At 37.3% G+C, this 18,186-nt stretch overlaps 5 protein-coding genes across 5 annotated transcripts in view; 3 read left to right on the top strand and 2 right to left on the bottom strand.

Moving 5' to 3' along the window:
- Positions 1–444: 444 nt before the first annotated feature.
- LOC149099950 (uncharacterized protein C8orf74-like) lies at positions 445–4,652 on the top strand. Its single transcript, XM_089276984.1, has 3 exons — positions 445–727; positions 2,257–2,555; positions 3,405–4,652. The coding sequence occupies exons 1-3, from the start codon at positions 487–489 to the stop codon at positions 3,702–3,704; spliced, it is 840 nt and encodes a 279-aa protein (XP_089133110.1). The 5' UTR covers positions 445–486; the 3' UTR covers positions 3,705–4,652.
- A 189-nt stretch (positions 4,653–4,841) lies between these two features.
- Positions 4,842–9,293, bottom strand: LOC149099949 (uncharacterized). The gene is made up of 3 exons (XM_089276983.1): positions 8,932–9,293; positions 6,534–6,765; positions 4,842–5,776 (listed from the first exon to the last, which is right to left on the bottom strand). Exons 1-3 carry the CDS (start codon positions 9,286–9,288, stop codon positions 5,508–5,510), a joined length of 858 nt encoding a protein of 285 aa, XP_089133109.1. The 5' UTR covers positions 9,289–9,293; the 3' UTR covers positions 4,842–5,507.
- A 100-nt stretch (positions 9,294–9,393) lies between these two features.
- Positions 9,394–10,839, top strand: LOC110043001 (ciliary microtubule inner protein 2C-like). Its single transcript, XM_020748396.2, has one exon. The coding sequence runs from the start codon at positions 9,394–9,396 to the stop codon at positions 9,982–9,984; it is 591 nt and encodes a 196-aa protein (XP_020604055.2). The 3' UTR covers positions 9,985–10,839.
- A 1,846-nt stretch (positions 10,840–12,685) lies between these two features.
- LOC149099948 (protein SPATA45 homolog) lies at positions 12,686–13,475 on the bottom strand. The gene is made up of 2 exons (XM_089276985.1): positions 13,170–13,475; positions 12,686–12,904 (listed from the first exon to the last, which is right to left on the bottom strand). The coding sequence occupies exons 1-2, from the start codon at positions 13,360–13,362 to the stop codon at positions 12,885–12,887; spliced, it is 213 nt and encodes a 70-aa protein (XP_089133111.1). The 5' UTR covers positions 13,363–13,475; the 3' UTR covers positions 12,686–12,884.
- Positions 13,476–13,560: 85 nt separating this feature from the next.
- LOC110042923 (cleavage and polyadenylation specificity factor subunit 1-like) overlaps positions 13,561–18,186 on the top strand; it is a 39,013-nt gene continuing 34,387 nt past the window's right edge. The window contains exons 1-3 of the mRNA XM_089276987.1: positions 13,561–13,840; positions 14,019–14,058; positions 17,148–17,281. Of these exons, the coding sequence (XP_089133113.1) occupies positions 13,697–13,840; positions 14,019–14,058; positions 17,148–17,281 (318 nt within the window). The 5' untranslated portion in view covers positions 13,561–13,696. The remainder of the gene's footprint in view (positions 13,841–14,018; positions 14,059–17,147; positions 17,282–18,186) is intronic.

The raw sequence follows: 18,186 nt of genomic DNA, 5'->3' as shown, positions 1-18,186 counted from the left end.
GTTGACGGTACCAATCGTATTATAACAAAACAAACAACGAAGTAACTGAAACGGGTCCAACTTGTACGTTTATTCTCCTCGCGATGACGGTATGCGAATATTTTCTTACAACACGATCTCGATAATACGACAGAACAAAACAAAAGGCTCAAAATACAAAATCTCGTATTACATGTCAACTGGTAACTCGGGTAACACAACATGTCACGGTCACGCAACTATTAGTCTCTTAACAGCAATACATTTCCCCATCTCTAAAAATTGATTTCAGACTGCGGTGTATATTTTCTTTTGATGGTTTTCAACCAATCCTGATAGATTCAACTGACAATGGAGATGAAATGAAAACAGACAGTATCGTGTGATGCAGACGGAAATTCGCTCTACTTTGGGGTGTCATCTTTTGCACAGATTGCGGACCTGTCCTTGTCTTCCGAGTGGGTTTTGATCGGGAACTGGGACGAATATTATTGTGTAGCAACCAAGATGGCTTCCCAAGTGAAGGATTTCCAGGACGTCTTTCGAAATTCAAACATCAAGGAAAGAAAAAAGGTGTTAGCCAAAGTTCTCAAATTTCCAGAATTTAACGAAGAAGATGATCTAAGGACTGCTACACTAATTGACGTGTATTACGAGATGTTGTCCTATCTGGTAAACAATGGCTTTCCTTGGCGGGAAGTGGCTTCATTCTTTGAAATGTTTCAATGTTTGTTGAGCGAGACACAAGGTAAGCGTTATATAGCTACTGACAGACACAGAAAACAGCACCCGCCATAAAGAGTCTTCCAGAAAATATACAGTACATGTATTGTTACATCAAATTGATTAAGATTGTGATATGATATCCGCTAATGATTTCATCAAGGTGGTAAAGGTTTGAAGTTTTGATTTTGTTTGACCAGAGCATAAAAGCCACAACTGCACACAGCCACTATTCCTCAAATATGAGCAGTAAAATCTAAGCCAGTTCTCATGCAAACACTGGATTTTGCTTTAATCAGGCGCTGCTGCCCTGATTTATTGAAAATAATATGGAGGTGTTTGCTATTTCAGAAAAAAAGAGGGACAGTTCCTTTCAATTGAAGTTCTAAAACTTCTGAGATTTTGAACTTGAAATCTTCATTATCTGCTGACTCATTAGTTTGTTTGCAGTAAAAAAAGACACTGCTTTCCAGAAAAGAAAAAGATCTTAGACTGACTTAACTATCAGACAATAGGCTGAGACTGTTGAAAATGATCAGACAAAGCCAAACCCCATTCCTTTCTGAAAATATTATTACAAATAGTCATGGAATAATGAACGTCACGTCAATTAATATCTCTAATTGTGTTAAAGGCATATTCAGCTAGTCAAGGAGCCTTAAAAACATAAAAAGAAAATATATTTCAAGAATATAGCCACAGGATACTGTCTTGACCCCATCATAGCTTAGTACTTATTTAAATATCTTATGGCTAGCTTCGCAGGCAGGCAAGATGAACCAAGTCTGATTGGCTACCCACGTGGGTAAAATGAAATGAGAGGATCTTTATACCGTGTAGTATCCCGCAAGAAAATAATGTTCTTCATGCAGTATAGTAAATCTTTCACTGACCAAGCTTGTCGAGCAATGTTGTTTGATTTTGGCATCTTTCTTTACTTTTTTTGCGTGTTCATGGACCTTGACTGTGTCTTGGAGCACGAAAGTACAAAAAATAGGCAACATGCATCTCATCTCAGACTTGGTTAATAACCCATTTATGCAACACACACTGAGTTTGAGGTCCAGATTGTAAGCTACATTTTTCTCCTTTGAACTAAAGGAGAAAATCAAACAGGAAAAAAACCAGGATCCATGACCTCAGTACAGACTGAGAAGATGAGGTTAATAAGATATTTAGTATATCTCTACTGTGAGTCAGGCAGTTCTAGTTACATGGTATGGCTTCAGATGACCAATTTGCGTCAATACCATTGAAATGATTCAATTCAAAGTTGTAGCTAAATTGTTAGCATGTTTCAGTACTTATGAGCGTTGAAATTTTAAGTTTTTTTCAAGTTTTAGCCACAAAACTTGATAAAATTACATGTACTGACTTTTTGGAGAGAAAAAACAGCTTTAATTTTTCATTGGTGGCCTTCTAAATTGACTAATCACAGCAAGTGTAGTAACTGAAAGATATATAGTAACTTATTTTACTTTCCAGTAACCTACTGTATATTAATATGTGAACCATTAATGCCATTCAATTCCTGTGTTAAACTTGTTTTTGAAGGCAAACCACTGGTAGATGCCATAGCTGTGTTTAAAGAAAAGCTGGACAGTTGTGCCCAGTATTCCTGCGACAACAACCTGAAGTCTGTAATAGACTATGTTTTCTTGACATATTTTCAACATTACAAGTCATATCAATTTGTTCAGACTCAAGAGAGAGGTGATGACATCACAAAAGTTCACTTGGTTGTCGAACCACCCAGAACTGTGCCAGTAATGAGAGAGGCTATACCCAAGGGTGTTTGGGATGAAGAACAGAGAATAAAACAAATTGATCAAATGGAGCAAGAACGCAAACAGGTATGTTTTAAAACAAGTGGCACTCAATTCTGAGTGGAACAGCTAAATTCAAGAACATAATGGTTCACAGGGGGCCACTTCATAAGATGCCTTTGACGTGAATCACAATAACAGATTATGCAGTTAAAAAGTGATGTTAAATAAACTGAAATATTTTCTGAGACTCACTCAGTACAGTACTGGAAATAAAAGGCGGTCATTGGGCCTTGTCTAACCAAATTTTGAAGTTCTCCAACTAATTTTACATTGTAATCCGATGACTGTTCACCAAATGACTTTGGTAGCTGAAGAGTGAACACGTAATAAAGAGCGGTTGCTTGTTTCTTTTCAACATAAACACGGGATAATTTGTGGCAAAGCAATTTTGTCACACTCACATGACTCCAATGAGGGCCCTGTAAATATGATATGACACCATATGAAAATAAAGCTTAATTGATTAAATGTACAACGACAGATACTGTAACTTAAGAACTGTAACAAAGAGATTTTGGATTTTCAGAACGTAAGGCTTTTTAAAAAGGAGTTGCCTATTGGAAGGAGGGCAGTAAATCAAATCTTTATAATGGTAACTTACTTTGATCTGTAAATCCCATTTTTTAATTGAAGATTAAAATCCCATCCATGAAGTAGAACCATTCATGCTACGCAAACATTCTACACTTAAAAGCCTTCACCTTATGAAATCATTTTGTCAGCAAAACATAGGAAAATGACAAAAAAAAACCCTGTTCTGTTGCACAATTTGAGGCTTACTTGGTCAAAATACTCACTCATGGGCATATCAAAACCAGTGCATATCCATTAAATATATCTACTGTGCACTAACAATGATATTTTTCTGTGCAGGAAAGAGCTGCTCAGTATCAGGGTGAAATGCAACTTGCTGTCCAACAACTTGAGGAGCAATTTTTGGAACTTGACTTGCCACCTGAAAATTTAACAACTGAGCAGTTAGCCAGCATTGTTACCAATGTTACTGCTAAGAAGGTCGCCGTAACTGGAACAACTATCAATCAAAAAATAGATGAAATGCATGATTCATTAGAGTTCAAGTACAAGCGTGCTAACGTCAGTCATGAAAATGATAAAGGAGGTGGAAAGTCTGCGTCAAGCCGTCGCTCCAAGGGAAATTCTGGAAAGAAGTGACTTCAAAACATGGAAGGGCTCAAATTTGGCTGTTTCCCGTGAAGTGGACAATTATTTGTCTCTGACTACTATTTTGAGTACTTTTCTTCTTTTGTGCTTGTACATTCTTACATTGTGTATATATTATAGTTATTTAAACTTTCTTCACCAAAGGGGTTTGCAGTTATCCATCTATTAACATTTATTTATGTGTGCGAGACAAAGTGTGACGCTGTAAACACCCCTTGATACAAATAAAGTGAAGCTGATAGAACTTTATAAATCTTCTCTCTTGTGCAAATATGCATCCCAGGTAACTTTTCAAGTTCTCACAAAGTACTTTTAAGTGTTTCCAGCAAATTCATAATTCTCACATTATCCTTCAGCAAGCCAAACCAATAGCGCTCAAGAATTTGGCCAGGAAAGAAACTAAACTGTGTAAGTGCTTGTTATGAAACAGAATGTTACCGTAACTCTACCTAACTCTTTCATTAGTTACTACTGCAGGAATATCTACATAACAAGTCTCTACACTTGATAAAGAAATATTGTTTTTAGTCTTTATGCAATGGATATTAATTATCTGAATACTGGTCTTTGCTTGGTCTGGGTCATTCTCCTGTTTTGTGACTCATGTCTGTATTTTAATAGGCCCTTTGCACGATCTGGTCACATGGTACAGAATTAATTACACTGGGACGCAAGTTACACAGTGGGACTTTCATAACAAAGGAAAGTTGGGCTGGACTGGTATGAGTTCCTTTGTTTTGGAAGTCCCACTGGGTAACTTGCGTCCCAGCGTAATTAATTCCATACCATGTGACCGGATTGTGCAAAGGGTCTATGCCCATCCATTCCAAAAATGAGGTCCAAAAAAAGAAGACCGATGTAACTGTAAAGATTTTTGATGTAGCTTGCATGTGGATTGTGCAATCAAGACAAAATAAAAACTGTTTTGAGAGTTATTTATTTAAATTTTGCACTTTTTTTAACACCAAAGGTATACGTTATAGCTAAAAAGCAAAGATTCTTTGCACGCCATTTGGATTTCTTGAGACAGTGCCTCAGAGGTTGCTTTAAGCTTACTCTTTAAAACTGACTGACAGAAATCGTTAATGTGCTATAATTATTGCGAGGCACTTCAGATGTAACAAAAAGTATGTGGCACTTTTCACTTTATTTTCAATACAAAAGACTTGTGCTGCAGCTGTACAGGATATAAATAGAACTACACTACATTATTAAATACGCTGTCATTCCTGGATGATGGCAGTCTCTTGAACTCTAGCTTTAAAGTTAAATAATCATTTCCCTTGATGTAACTCCAGAATATTATTATCTTTGTCAAAACTCTTGCCATCCCTAACAACATGTGACAACCCTTGGGGTGAAGTGACAACCTTCTGATAAGCTTTAAACTTTCAGTTAAATTTTATATTAAGTTGTAAAAATCCTATAATTCATTAGAATCTCAGCTGAAGAACATCTAAACTTGGGCATCTAATGGCCCGACCACATCATCCCCTGCCAAAAACTTTACTACACAGAGAAATAGTTTTCTTGAAGTTCACTGAATTTATATTAGGATAATTGTCTGGAAGTGAATATGCACGGTCATCAAAAACAGACTACATTAAAGAGCACCATTGCACTATCCAGCTCGACATATCCTAAATATTAAATAATTTGGTGTTGAATATAGAACTGTGCTGCATCAGGAATTGAAAGCTCTCATCATGAATTCCACTTTGTCAACGAATCTAATATTGTTTTCTTTTTTGTGCTCAGGAGAACATTGTAATACAGTTACAAATTGCTTGATTGTTATCCAACAATTTCCAACTCAAACGACTGAGCACTTGCTGCATCACTGCTGCATTCATCCTGTATATTCACTGTAACCAATGTCTTGATGGTTTCTATTGCTGCCGGCAGCTCTTCAGGTGAAAAATATCTGCTAAGTACAGGAGCTTTCTTTCCCATGCAGTAGTCTGCTTCGTACAGAAGTTTAAGAACAGTCCAAATATAGCCATCTGCAGGCTGATTAAGGAGAACTACTTGTCGTATTTCATCGATAAGCTTCCCCTGTGGATCTGAATTGTAAATGAAATCACAAACATAAGATTAGCCAAAATAGTTTAACTCAACTTCTTGTTTTTCTAAAGGTTGATGTTTTAGGGATTCCTGAATTTCTCTTATATTTTGAATTTCAAGTTGTCTTTTAGTCAGCTAATGCATGTCCTTCCACTAAAATTAATTTACACCAATTAGCAACACGTGCAGGCATAAATTATTACAACATAATTTATTAACTTTATATTCACTCCTCGACAGGAAAAATTTTGAGATCAACACTGGGCTTGAGAGCTTGTTTCTGGACATTAACTGAAGTCTATCAAGTGCCCAGGCATATTCATTGATCAGTTCACATTAAACAATGTTAGAAAACAGCCCTAAGAAAATACTTGTGCTGAGAATACGTGTTTCTGTAACTCAATGGAAACACAGAACTAGCACAAGCTGTTGACGTAATGATGGCGTGTGCAAAGAGAATTTACATTTTGATGATCAAAGTAAACAAGTTGTTTTTCTTTTTCGTCGCAATGTTTTCTAAAAGAGATAGAAAACATGTTCTCTGTGTTTCTATCGAGTTATAGAAACACTCGTGAAAGTTTGGGAGAACTCAAAAAAGCTGCTGCACTCGATACATGGCAACCTATTGATGTGTGTAGATCTAGCATACACAACACTATGGACATTTTTCTTCCAAGACATCTGTGTGTTACATAGTTGCTAATAAAAATTGTAAATGTATAAAAATATTTATTAAACAATGTATAATAGTCATACCAGAATCAACAGTCGGATATCTTCTTCCAAACAGTTTTGATTCTCTTCCTAGGATTCCATGCATAACTAAGCTGTCTAAAACTAGCGTTGCAGAGTTTTCTCTTTCATAAGAACCGTGTATAATCCATTCTACTATTGTTCTTGGCTTCCCATTAGTTTTGTGATGATGCTTTACCATGTCAGAAAATAGAGCTTGATCCAAATATGATCCTGTTAATGTGGCATCTTTAACCTGCAATGTAAAATGATTGATCTTTATGTTTTGTTTCAGATTTCATACTAACTTACCAAACAGAAAATGTCATATAAGATGAGCTGATGTAAATAATGAGGAGATTGGGAGAAATTGAAAGTAATTAGAGCCACAGGAGATGGTTTGTGTAGTGAGCACTTTTCAATTCTCCCAAACTCACTCTTGCTTAAATCAGCCAAGGCTCGATTTCCGCAGCTTTCTCGAGTCCGGTCTACGTTCCTCCTGAGAATGGCTGGAAGCGTGAGCGGCAAAGCATGTCTGTGACATAAACTCATAATTTAATTCTAGCAGCACTTCAGGTGGTCGGAAATGTCATCTGATGACAATCATAAGCAGGCCCACTTGATGCCTACGGCTCGTAAAATTTGTGGCGTTTTTGCCACTTCTTTTAATTTTAGCCCTCCAACCTATTTAGTTTCACATTATTGTTGCGGAAGGGCATTGCATGTTGTGTTCTATAGAAGAGTTTCTTTTTTTAAAAAAAGTAGAGCAGAGCTGTTTGACTATGGTGTAGCAAATGTCATGTCAAAGGTGTGCATGGTGTTGACACCACGTGTACGTTTTGCTAGTTAGTTCGGTTTGATTTAGCTCATTTTGTCTGGCTTCGTCAAAGACTGGTGTTGCTTCCCTTCAAGAAGACTACCGTACACATCAATTTTGACTGAGTTTTTTGTTTCTTGAGATCGATGTTTGCGTTTATCCCTCTCTTTGTTGACTTTGTTCGTTATCTGACATTCTGGCACCACATGATTCAAATATAGATTTCTAACGCATAAGTCTTTTGACTATTTTGCATGTTTTATATTGCACCATGGTTTAGATCAGGCAAGATTTCATCGGTTGACGGTATTTGGTTAAAATGTCCTACTAATGTGATCGTACTTCATATCGCACAACTTCTTTGCTACTGCGAGAAAGCTAATTTATGCAGCCTGCTTGATTCAGGCAGCCAGATTTCTTATTGGTTGAAATTAATAATGCCAAGTCCACGAGTCCAGCCGTGAGTTCGGGGGAGGAGCGCGGGCTCCTTTTCCGAACAGCGGCTCGTAATTGAGCCTAAAATCAGCCTTGTGAACTTCTAAGTGCTTTCCATTACATGAAAAATTCCAGTTTGAATTTCCAGAAATTTCCAGTGACAAATAAAACAGCATTTTCTATTCCATTTAACTTTCCTGCCAGAATTTACAGAATTTTCAGTTAAATGGTCCGCTTTTTTGGAAAATATTCAACAATTCTAGTTTCTCTAGAAACCTCCCCAGGAATTTCTGCACCAATTATCCCCAAGTCAAAATTTTAGGGATTTTTTGTTGAACAGAAAGTGCCCATGTAAACACAACACAACCATATAAATTATATCCTTTCGTAAAATGGTCCACGTGACATCATATAAAATTTTTGACACTGAATCATCATAGTAAATAGAGCAGAATGGTGAATGACACTCGTTCACATTTTTGGCCTCAACAATCATAGTTGTTTACCACTGGCAGCGGAACTAACCAATAGCAACATTTCAGTCATGTAACTCATGCATTGCCATCTTTTGTCGCTCCTTTGATGTTTGCTGGGCTCCATAATCATTCCCATCTATGACTTCATGTAATCGGAGCAGCTGTTTTCTGATCAAATTCTGTAAAAGAGGCTGCTGATAGCCTGCTGTTTTGTTAACACTCCTATCGCATAAGCCTGATTGTCATTGCCTGTCATTTCACTGAGTGACAGCTAATGTCCCTTATCACCCTTGCTTATCTCGCCAGCACTTTTGTTTTCAATCCATCTTGATAGCACACGATCCTCAGGGCCGGGAAACAATTTTCCACACATAAGTATTCAAGGATTCATAACGAAAATTTTTTTTACACAAACTGAATGGACAATTATTAAACCTAAAACTGTACATTTTTCATCAACAACTGAATTGTCGCAAAACAACTTCACTACTTAGTTTCTAACGTCTTTGACTGTTAGTTCATATTTCTTTCAGTTTCTTGCCGACTATCGCAAAGAGCCTTTTAGCTTGACGATAAAAATAAGCTTGTGCCTCAAGTCTTAAATTAAAATACGCTTACTTCCTGTTGTTAACTTTGATTTCTACTACTGTACATCTCTAGAACTTATTTAAAGACCCTGTCAAAAAATACCTACTTTTACCATAATACTTTGTCTCTTCTTGTCCATCCAGTGCTTAATTTCTTTGTCCAAGTCAATTTTCTCCAACACATACAAATCTAGCAAGACTGCCGCTGTTGCTGTATCTGTCATGGCGTTAGGCCTCTGTCTTCTTTCTACATTACCTGTGTGTTGATTTTGCCACAACAAACAAAATGCTTGGGATAAACTCAGTTCCCTCTCCGCGATGGAATGTTTATCGAACCTGTCAGAAGCGAGTAATTCGCCAATTTTGGCTGAAACGACCCATTCGGAAGCCATTACGAAAATTTCAAAATATTTAGCCGAATATTTTGCCAATGGTGTGTCGAGAGTGGGTAGCCTGTGCATCATGGAGACTGTAGGGGAGGTACTCAGGGATAAGAATGTAGCGTGAGAGGGATGGTGGTAAAATGACAACAATATCAAAACAGAACTCACTTAGCGACAACTTCCACGATGGCAAACCACCAGGTTCCGAGGTTTTCGACATGGACCAGCGAAACTTACATCGATCCTATAAATATGCCGGCAAACAGGTATTATACACCGCATTTTATGGCATACCGAGATAATCAACGATACGGCGAAGGCAGAGAAAAATGGTTTCAAGATTACCGTCGCTCGCACATCGCTGAAAAAACCCTGGTCAAGAATTTAAACACCCTTGGCTCTCCCTACAGACCAACAAGCTTTTCTGATAAACCAGATCGTGTGTTAGGCACTCGTTGCTTGCGAAGAGAAGCTGTTTTGAATAAGCCACGGCATCACCTCACTAACAGAATTCCAGATCGTGAGAGAGACCGTGCTCAAATTGACGACATTACATTTGAACACCGACAGCAATACAGAGACCAAAGTGGGACTTTGTTTGACCAAAAACTCGATTATTTTCACTACCCGACTACAGCGGAGCAGCAGTTTTTGCCTAAAGTAAGTCCTCCAGAGGGGACGATCGGTGATTATCCAAACTGTACGAAAGCTTCCTTGGAATACACTTACGATAAGGAGAGAGGCCCTAAAGACTACGAACTTTGGCATAAAGTGTAGAGCGACATTGAAGACGATATCTGCAAACATGGCGACGGATTGATGAGACTCCTAATATAAACAGATATCGTTGGTAAAAGAGAAAATATCAATCTTCGTTTATGGAAGTGGAAGGTTTTTACCAAATATATATCTTTTGGTCGATTCCAGAGAATAATAATAAGCTAAGGTTTCTGTAAGTGTCAGTTCAATTCGTTCCGATATATATAGCTTTACTTTTATAAGTTTACCAATACAGCAAAGCTTAGTGGATTGTTAACTTAAAACTTAAGGTTTAACTTTAAAAAAAGGAGGAGCCAACCTAGTATGCAGGCGTTTCGTGTTAATCTTGAGTTAAGCCATCTTGATTGTTTGGCGTCCTCTGTCCTTAGTGACCGGTTGTCAAGTTGAATAACTTAGTGATTAGTCACTGTCAACAGTGTATGTTAGAAGTGTAATTAAGAGATCAACGGATTAAAAACATTTCAAGCTCATTGCAGGACTAGATAACAAACATGTATGTCTTCTATATGGTTTTATTATTTTCACGGAAATCTGGGGAGAAATAGTGCATCTCATTTTACATAACAGATGTCAGACAAAATTGAGTTTTCCCCATGTTGAGATAAAAATAATTACATTTACCGGTAGTAACTTGTAAATGAGTTTTTGAGTTTCCTGTTTAATTTTTTTCAACTTAGTTTTTATCTGGGGTAAAAAGATTCCTTTCTTGGAAAATTACTAGGAGAAAAAAGTGAACTTGACACAAAGCTTTCAAAAGTTGTCTGAATTCCTCTCCCAAATATGTGGAGGTTCATTTTGATTACTGGACTGAATTACAGCCTTGTAAATAAAATTTTTACCATACAGCCATAATCATGTAATGCTATTGAAAACAATAACGTTGACCCAAGGATGTGAGCCAGTTGGAAGCCATCCAGCCTATTACACTTAAGCCCTGGCCAAATGGACTCGGAAGTAGTTGCAAGTAGCCCCAAGTTGATCTTATGTTGAAACTTGCATTGGGTGGCCAAATGGACTCGCAAGTAGCCCCAAGTCGATCTTATGTGGGAACTTGCATTGGGTGGCCAATCAGACTCACAAGTAGTTGTAAGTAGCCCCAAGTTGATCTTATGTGTAAACTTGGGTGGGTGCCCAAACAGACTCGCAAGTAGCCCCAAGTTGATCTTAAGTTAAACTTGGGTTAGGTGCCCAAGCAGACTCACAAGTAGCCCCAAGTTGATGTTATGTGGAAACTTGGGTTGGGTGCCCAAATGGACTTGCAAGTAGCCTGAAGTTGATCTTACGTGGAAACTTGCATTGGGTGGCCAAATGGACACGCAAGTAGTCACAAGTAGCCCCAAGTTCATCTTATGTGGAAACTTGCATTGGGTGCCCAAATGGACTCGCAAGTAGTCCCAAGTAGCTATAAGTTGATCTTACATGGAAACTTACATTGGGGGGCCAAACGAAGTCACAAGTTTCCTTGCAAGTACACACAAAAACATTTCAAGGCAGACATATCCTGTATTTCATTGATTGATCATAGCTGGTGAATGGACGCCATTCAACTTGCATTGACTTGGGTTGGGTGGCCAAACAGTGACAAACTTGCATTGAATTGCATGCAAATTTGATCTCAACCAAAGTGAGCACAAGTCATCGCAAGTACATGTAAAGGCAGGCCAAACAGAGTCGCAAGTAGATCCAAGTTTTCAACTTGTGTCTATTTGCAAGTCTATTTGGTGAGGGCTCAATGCTCCATTGTCATATAAGCTTGCATAATTCACTGAACATGTGCAATTTAGACAAATATTCTCTGAAAAATTTTCACAAGGTGTAACAAAATCCAGGTCAGGAGAGGTGGCAATCTGATGTACTTGTTTTGTTGACTCAAGTTAGTTCTGGACGGACTGCGGAAATGTTAGGCTCTCTGTGAGGGTGTACAGGCTTTGCTGTGGTTGATCCCTATGTCCTGACCTGAAGCCAGATATTTTCTTTTTTAGCCCTTCCACTCAGTACTATATGAAGTAACCTTACATTATTGTTTTTGACCTGCTATATGTAACCACATCTTGACTTGTACAGTGACCACCTATCTGGATTTCATCAGTGATAAAATCATTTAAACAAAGCAAAACTAAAATGGATTATTCTCCACCCAAGTCCTTGGTGTTTTTCTTGGATTTGCATTGTTTTAACATTTTTAATAAAAAAAATGAACATGTCTATTAATATGTTGTCAGTCTAAAATCCCTAACAAGCAAATGCATGACTATTAGTTAATTTTGAAAAATTCAAATTGACTTAAAATTTAGATTTGTTCAAATTAACCAGTAATTTGGGCAGTTTCAGGTAGTTGACTTCTGGTAAATCCAATTTATGCACTTGTCAGTGTTTTTTCGTCGTCTAACATTTTGACCTATGTGAGCCGTGCATGCATGGAGAAGTGTGGAAAATTAGCAAACCTTTGTCTTACACTACAGTGCAAGTAAAGAATGACAACGGTGGAAATGGCAGTGGGAAAGGCCATTAAAATCCCAAGTTTTTCATCATATAGTCTTCACTTACACACACAGAGAAGAGTCGAATTAGCTAAAAGTGTCATAACCTGGTATTTCAAGGCCTGTGTTGGACATGGCGAGCATGTGCAAGGGTTATCCACTCTAGTGTTGTAATGAGTAACAAGGTCTTTGAATAAATTAAAATGATGAGAACAAACTTTGGGTTAGCAAAATCTGTATTTTCATTATGATAGCAAAACATTCCTCTCCGAATTTTTTTGATCCATGACTCTGGTGAAGCATAATCTTTTGCGTAACAAATAAATAATAATAATTGCAAAAGTAATTTCCATGGTTTGTTTGCCCAGTAGTATTTTCTCTCTTATCGTGTTTGCTGATTTCTCCATATTATGTTCTTTACTTCAGCTGGGTTTGATCTGAAAAAAATAATTTAAAAAATGTATGTAAGACTGAGCTTTTTCATGTAAACAATTCATCTTTTTTAATAATTTTCATTAGTTGAAACGCTTATGTTTACCCTGAGATAAAGGATTTTATAACTTTTAAACAGTGTTAATCAAGGTAAAGAAATCACATTTTCAGCATGCATACAAGCTCTACAGATGTGCCAGGAAAGCACGAACAACTACGTGGCAAGGTATTACTAAAACATTGAAGACTATACTTAAAAGATCTCTTTACCTTTTTCTGGAAAGTGCCGTCTTTCTCTGTGTTTTTGAGGAGTACTTTTGAAGTCCAACCGGCTAGCATGGTGTTGATTTGAGTCGCCTTTAAACACAGCACTTGCAAACGCGCTTGGATCATGTTTCCTGTTTGCTCGTAACCAGTCTTGCTTGGAATTGAGTTCCACGGTGCACCAGGATTCCACGTTCATGGTAATTCTTGAATTGCCAGCGAAGTTTCAGGAACTTTTATGGAAGTCGTTCCGAAGCTTGACTTCTCAACTCTGCTTTGTTTGATTTGTTTACAATGAATGAGTCGTTTCTATGGAAATGACGCTAGTTCCAGTTCACTGACCTGTGTTGGAATGCTCCTTCAAATTAAAGGCCTGGATGCAAAGCAGCAGGCCTGGTTTTGCTACACGAGGAGCGAGGGAAAATGGCTGAATTTGAGTGAAAGTTGTCAATAATATTATCCCGGTTATTGTTGCAAATATGCATGATTTGTCCTAAAATACTCAAAGGAGAAGGCTTCTTCAGCTAAACGAGATGTATGCGATTTATAAGCAGAATCATCCGCCCACAGGGGTTGAACACTGTGTGTATTGCCAGTTCTTCTCTGCAGTGGAACACAATCTGGTTGTCGCAGGCACATCACAACTTCGTATTTACAGGTTTTATACACAAGACGAGGTGAGCAGTTAAACAAGTCCTTCACAGCCGATTTATGCTCAGTACAATAAGAAATGTTTAACGCCAAGCGTTATTATTATTATTATTATTATTATTATTATTATTATTATTATTATTAGAGTCCTTCAGGCTTTCAGCTGTTTATGAAAGGAATATAATTTATTACATTTCTTTACAGCAAAATGCGGTAGGATCAACATCCACAGACAAGACAGCAGGTTTGTGCTTTTTATTTTTCCTTATCATTCATTAGCGATGCAACTTGAGATAAACATAGGCACGCAAGACGTGCAAGAGTTATGTTTTTGTGAACTATAAGTCTCGGAGATAGGAGCGTTCATGGAACTGTTTACAGTAATGATTTGGTTGATTTGACAAGTCTTTTTGGTTGCGATGTACAGCAAGAAAGAAACTGGGAGTTTATGATGTACATACGATGTTACATCGGTAATGGTAAGATAACTAAACAGTAAGCCCTAAAATGTTTGACTGAACAAACTACAGTAATCTGACACGTGTCCAGATTAATGTAGACACCATGTTATTTTCTAACAGGCAATTTTATTCGTTCTTTGATACAACCCACACCGTGATTGGTCTGACACGCGCACATGCATAACTCCCTCACTCACCGATCACGTAGCCCTTCCCCCGGGGGGGGGGGGACTTCCTTATATGGGCTATATAGGTCTGTGCGGCCCCGAAGGGTATGGTTTTTCAGCCGTTTTGGTCATAAATAGGGTATCGATTTTAGCTCATTTTGGTCATTTTGGTCATAAATAGGGTACGGTTTTTGCACTCTAGCCTTGATATGGGTATGCTTTAAGAAGAAGCCACTTTTTCATCATTATCAAAAAGAAAATCAACAAAAGCCCTTCACAGATTTATATGTTTACGGTAATTTAACATTGGTTTGAACTAGGGAGCTAATTATAACGCAGGTCTGAAACAGGGTTTTGATTTGAGGGTCAGGTCGTAAATAGGGTTTCGAATTTTTGGTCAGGTCATAAATAGGGTAAGGAATATCGCAGATTTTGGTCATAAATAGGGTAAGGGTTTTGGGAAGCGGGCCGCACACCCCCAACCAATTTTTCTGGGAGTACCCCCTCGGGAGCCCTTCCAGCCCCCAAGAGGAATTTTTGCTCAAAAATACTCAAGTTAAGAGAACTTTTCGCATTTTATACGAGTCGTAAGTTTACCCTTTTTACACAACACAACGTAACAACACTACTTCACCGAAAATTGAAAGAGAGAAAAAACGTCTCTGATTTAATTAAATTGCACTTTAACTTGGTGCCACACAGTCTTCAAAGAACATTTGAACAGTTTTCATACTTTTTACCTTTAAAAATATCGGACTGAAAAGAATGTCATAAAATGCCCATCAAATAAAAATATTAAACTGCTATTGCAGAGACGTAAAAACACCCTAGAAATGAAAGCTTCTTTTTTGTTTAATATCCTGGGAACAATAGCCGATAACTTGTAAGCTCTAATTGAATTTACTCCCACATGAAAAACAAAAGTGTCGAGTTACCATTTGTAACTAAAAATAGCAAACATCTCGTGGGAACAAATGGTGACGATTCGTCAGCTCTAATTGAATTTACTACCTTGTGAAAAACAAGAGTGTCAAATTACCCATTGTAACTAAAAAATTAAACTATCTCGTTATATTTGCATGCAATAAGAACAAAACAATCGTTATCTGCACTTACTATCGTAAACGTTAGAACTGCTTCAAACCTAAATAGTCTCGTCTCCTCTAAAACATGTCTTAAGAACTAGAACCGACGATTCGTGACCTCTAATTGAATTAACTCCTTGTGAAAAACAAAAGTATCAAGTTACCCTTTGTAATTAAAAATAAAAATATCTCGTGCCATTTGCCTACTACCCATGAACTGCTTCAAGACTCAAGACTCATCTCTTTCATAACTAGCCACCATTGCACTGAAAATTATGCACTCTAAAACAACCCAATGTACGTATGTAACTGTCACACTCCCCTCCAAACCGGACTAAAAATCACAAACCGGCAACATACACGTCACTCTTTATTTTTCAATTACCAAAGTCCATGTGTTTATACAGACCTTGTGTTTCTCACGTACCATTTACCTTTACAACAAGAAATTTGATTGGCTGTTCATAGTAGATCCAATCTGATTGGTGTGACATACATACATCTCTCACTCACTCACTCACTCACTCACTCACTCACTCACTCACTTACTCACTCACCCATTGACCCGTCCATAACATACCCGACGCGCCGACTAAGAGGTATTTTTTTTACAAAAAAATAACTCAAAAATTAATTAATACTTAACATAAATTGCTTCTGGTGATATTTTATTAAACAATCAATGCCTGGCCACAAGTCAAACAGTGAGTTTTGTTTCCCTAAGATCCTCAATGGTCAAGGAGAAAAAGAACTCACTGTTTCCATGGTGACAACTATTAAGTACTTTGCTATATATGTCCCAGCTGAGAAATGCACTATGTTGTAGTTATTGTTCACCACTTAATTTTCTGGATCATGTGTACTTAAGACATTCGCAGTTGAATATCGATCGACACCCTCGCTCAACACTCGATCCACATCTTGACTGACACTCAGTTGACACTTGGTTGAGACTCAATCAACATCTGATCAACAGTTGGTCGAGAGTCTGCTGAGTGTTGACCGACTCATATGTATCAATTGAGTGTCAATCAAGTGTTGATCAAGCATCGATTGAGTGTTAGTTGAGGGTCGATCTTGGGTATGGATTGAGGTTATTGATTGATACTTGACCGTGGAACCCTTTAGTACACCTGACCCAATTTTCCTTTGGCTAAAAATGATATGAATTTAATAATTGAAAAAGTTTTATACTGCTCAATATTTTGGTACTTTAGACTCTCAAACTTGAAAGTGTTAAGTGTAAAATATGGATTGGGTAAACAAGCTATGAAATGATATGAGTTACTGTAAAAATGTTCACAATTTTGACACCCATATTTACAGTTTTCATTTAAAAAAGTCTTGGTCATGCTTGGGTTTGTTATCATAACGTTACATTTGGATCAGATTATAAAGTTTTTGGTGTAATAAATAATTGTACATTCTGGTAATCATCTAGGGCATTCTCATGTTTTTTGTTTGAAATACTCTAGCAATAAAATATAGCAATTACATTTAGCTGTAGGCAAATGAGCTCCCATTCAAACTTGTTACGTGCTGGATGTTCTAGTGTAGATGTAACATAAAATACTTGTAGAGTGCCTTAACATCAGACTTTGTGTCTTCATTGCAATTTAGACAACACCATGAAGAGAAGGAAGCTGGAGCTACTGAGCCAGTACTCCTTGTTTGGTAACATAGAGTGTCTTCAGGCCGTGAGATTAGCTGGAAACTCAAGGGACTCACTTTTGTTGAGCTTTAAGGATGCTAAGGTGCACTATAGATACAGTTGTCTTATTGTAATGAGAAACTAGCCCTCTATGGACATTTTGTTATGACAGGTATTTTACCAAGATTGTTAGACATGTTGTTGAGCTGTTACTTTCAAATCTTACAATAAGAAGGATGGCTACTTCATAGATTGAGTCTCGCTCTGAGATCTTCCATTTCACTGTGAAAGAGAAAGTCAGTCAAGAAGTGATATATCAGCTCACTCTGATATCAGGGGTAGATGTCAAGTAGCCTGCTAAATTTAGTAGTGTGGCTATTCCTAAATTTGCCACATTAATTTCAGGGATAGATTTGTCTTTTAACTGTAAATAATTGCAAAAATAATTTTGACAACCTTAAAACCATTCTGGTTAAAAGTTTAAAAAGTGAAAAAGGTTTTGACGACATTGTGACATTCGCAAATCAAAAACTAACACTTAAAGCTTAATGTCATCAAAAACTTTTTAACTTTTTAAATTTTTAACCTGATGGTTTTAAGGTTGCCAAAAAAATTTTTGCAATCATATATAGTTAAATTACATAGCAGAAATGTCTTTACCAGAGTTAGTATACTGTGAAACCTCTCCATATAGCCTGGACATTTCACTGGGTCCCCAGCAAAATCTTCTGACAATTTCTGTTTAATTGAGAAGAACCTCTGCTATAAGAAGAGTTCTGTAATATTGACAGCCAATTCTAGAACTCAGCCACAGACAGCAAAATTAAAGTCTAATCTCATTACCTCGTTATTACAAGCACTTATAGTACATGCCCAACCTCCTGGAACACGTTTTTGTGTTTGATTTGGATCCATGTTAACTTCTCATCATGATTCAAAAAACAGTTTACATCTTTACACAATTCATGTTTGGGTACTTTTGCTGTAAAATAAGCTTTTCATGTATTT

This window comes from Orbicella faveolata, unplaced genomic scaffold, assembly GCF_042242905.1.
Source record: "Orbicella faveolata isolate gen_17 unplaced genomic scaffold, um_ofav_v1 contig_46, whole genome shotgun sequence".
NCBI classification, from domain to species: Eukaryota; Metazoa; Cnidaria; class Anthozoa; order Scleractinia; family Merulinidae; genus Orbicella; species Orbicella faveolata.
The sequence above is the reverse complement of the archived record's forward strand: the minus strand, read 5'-3'. Positions and strand labels throughout refer to the sequence as shown.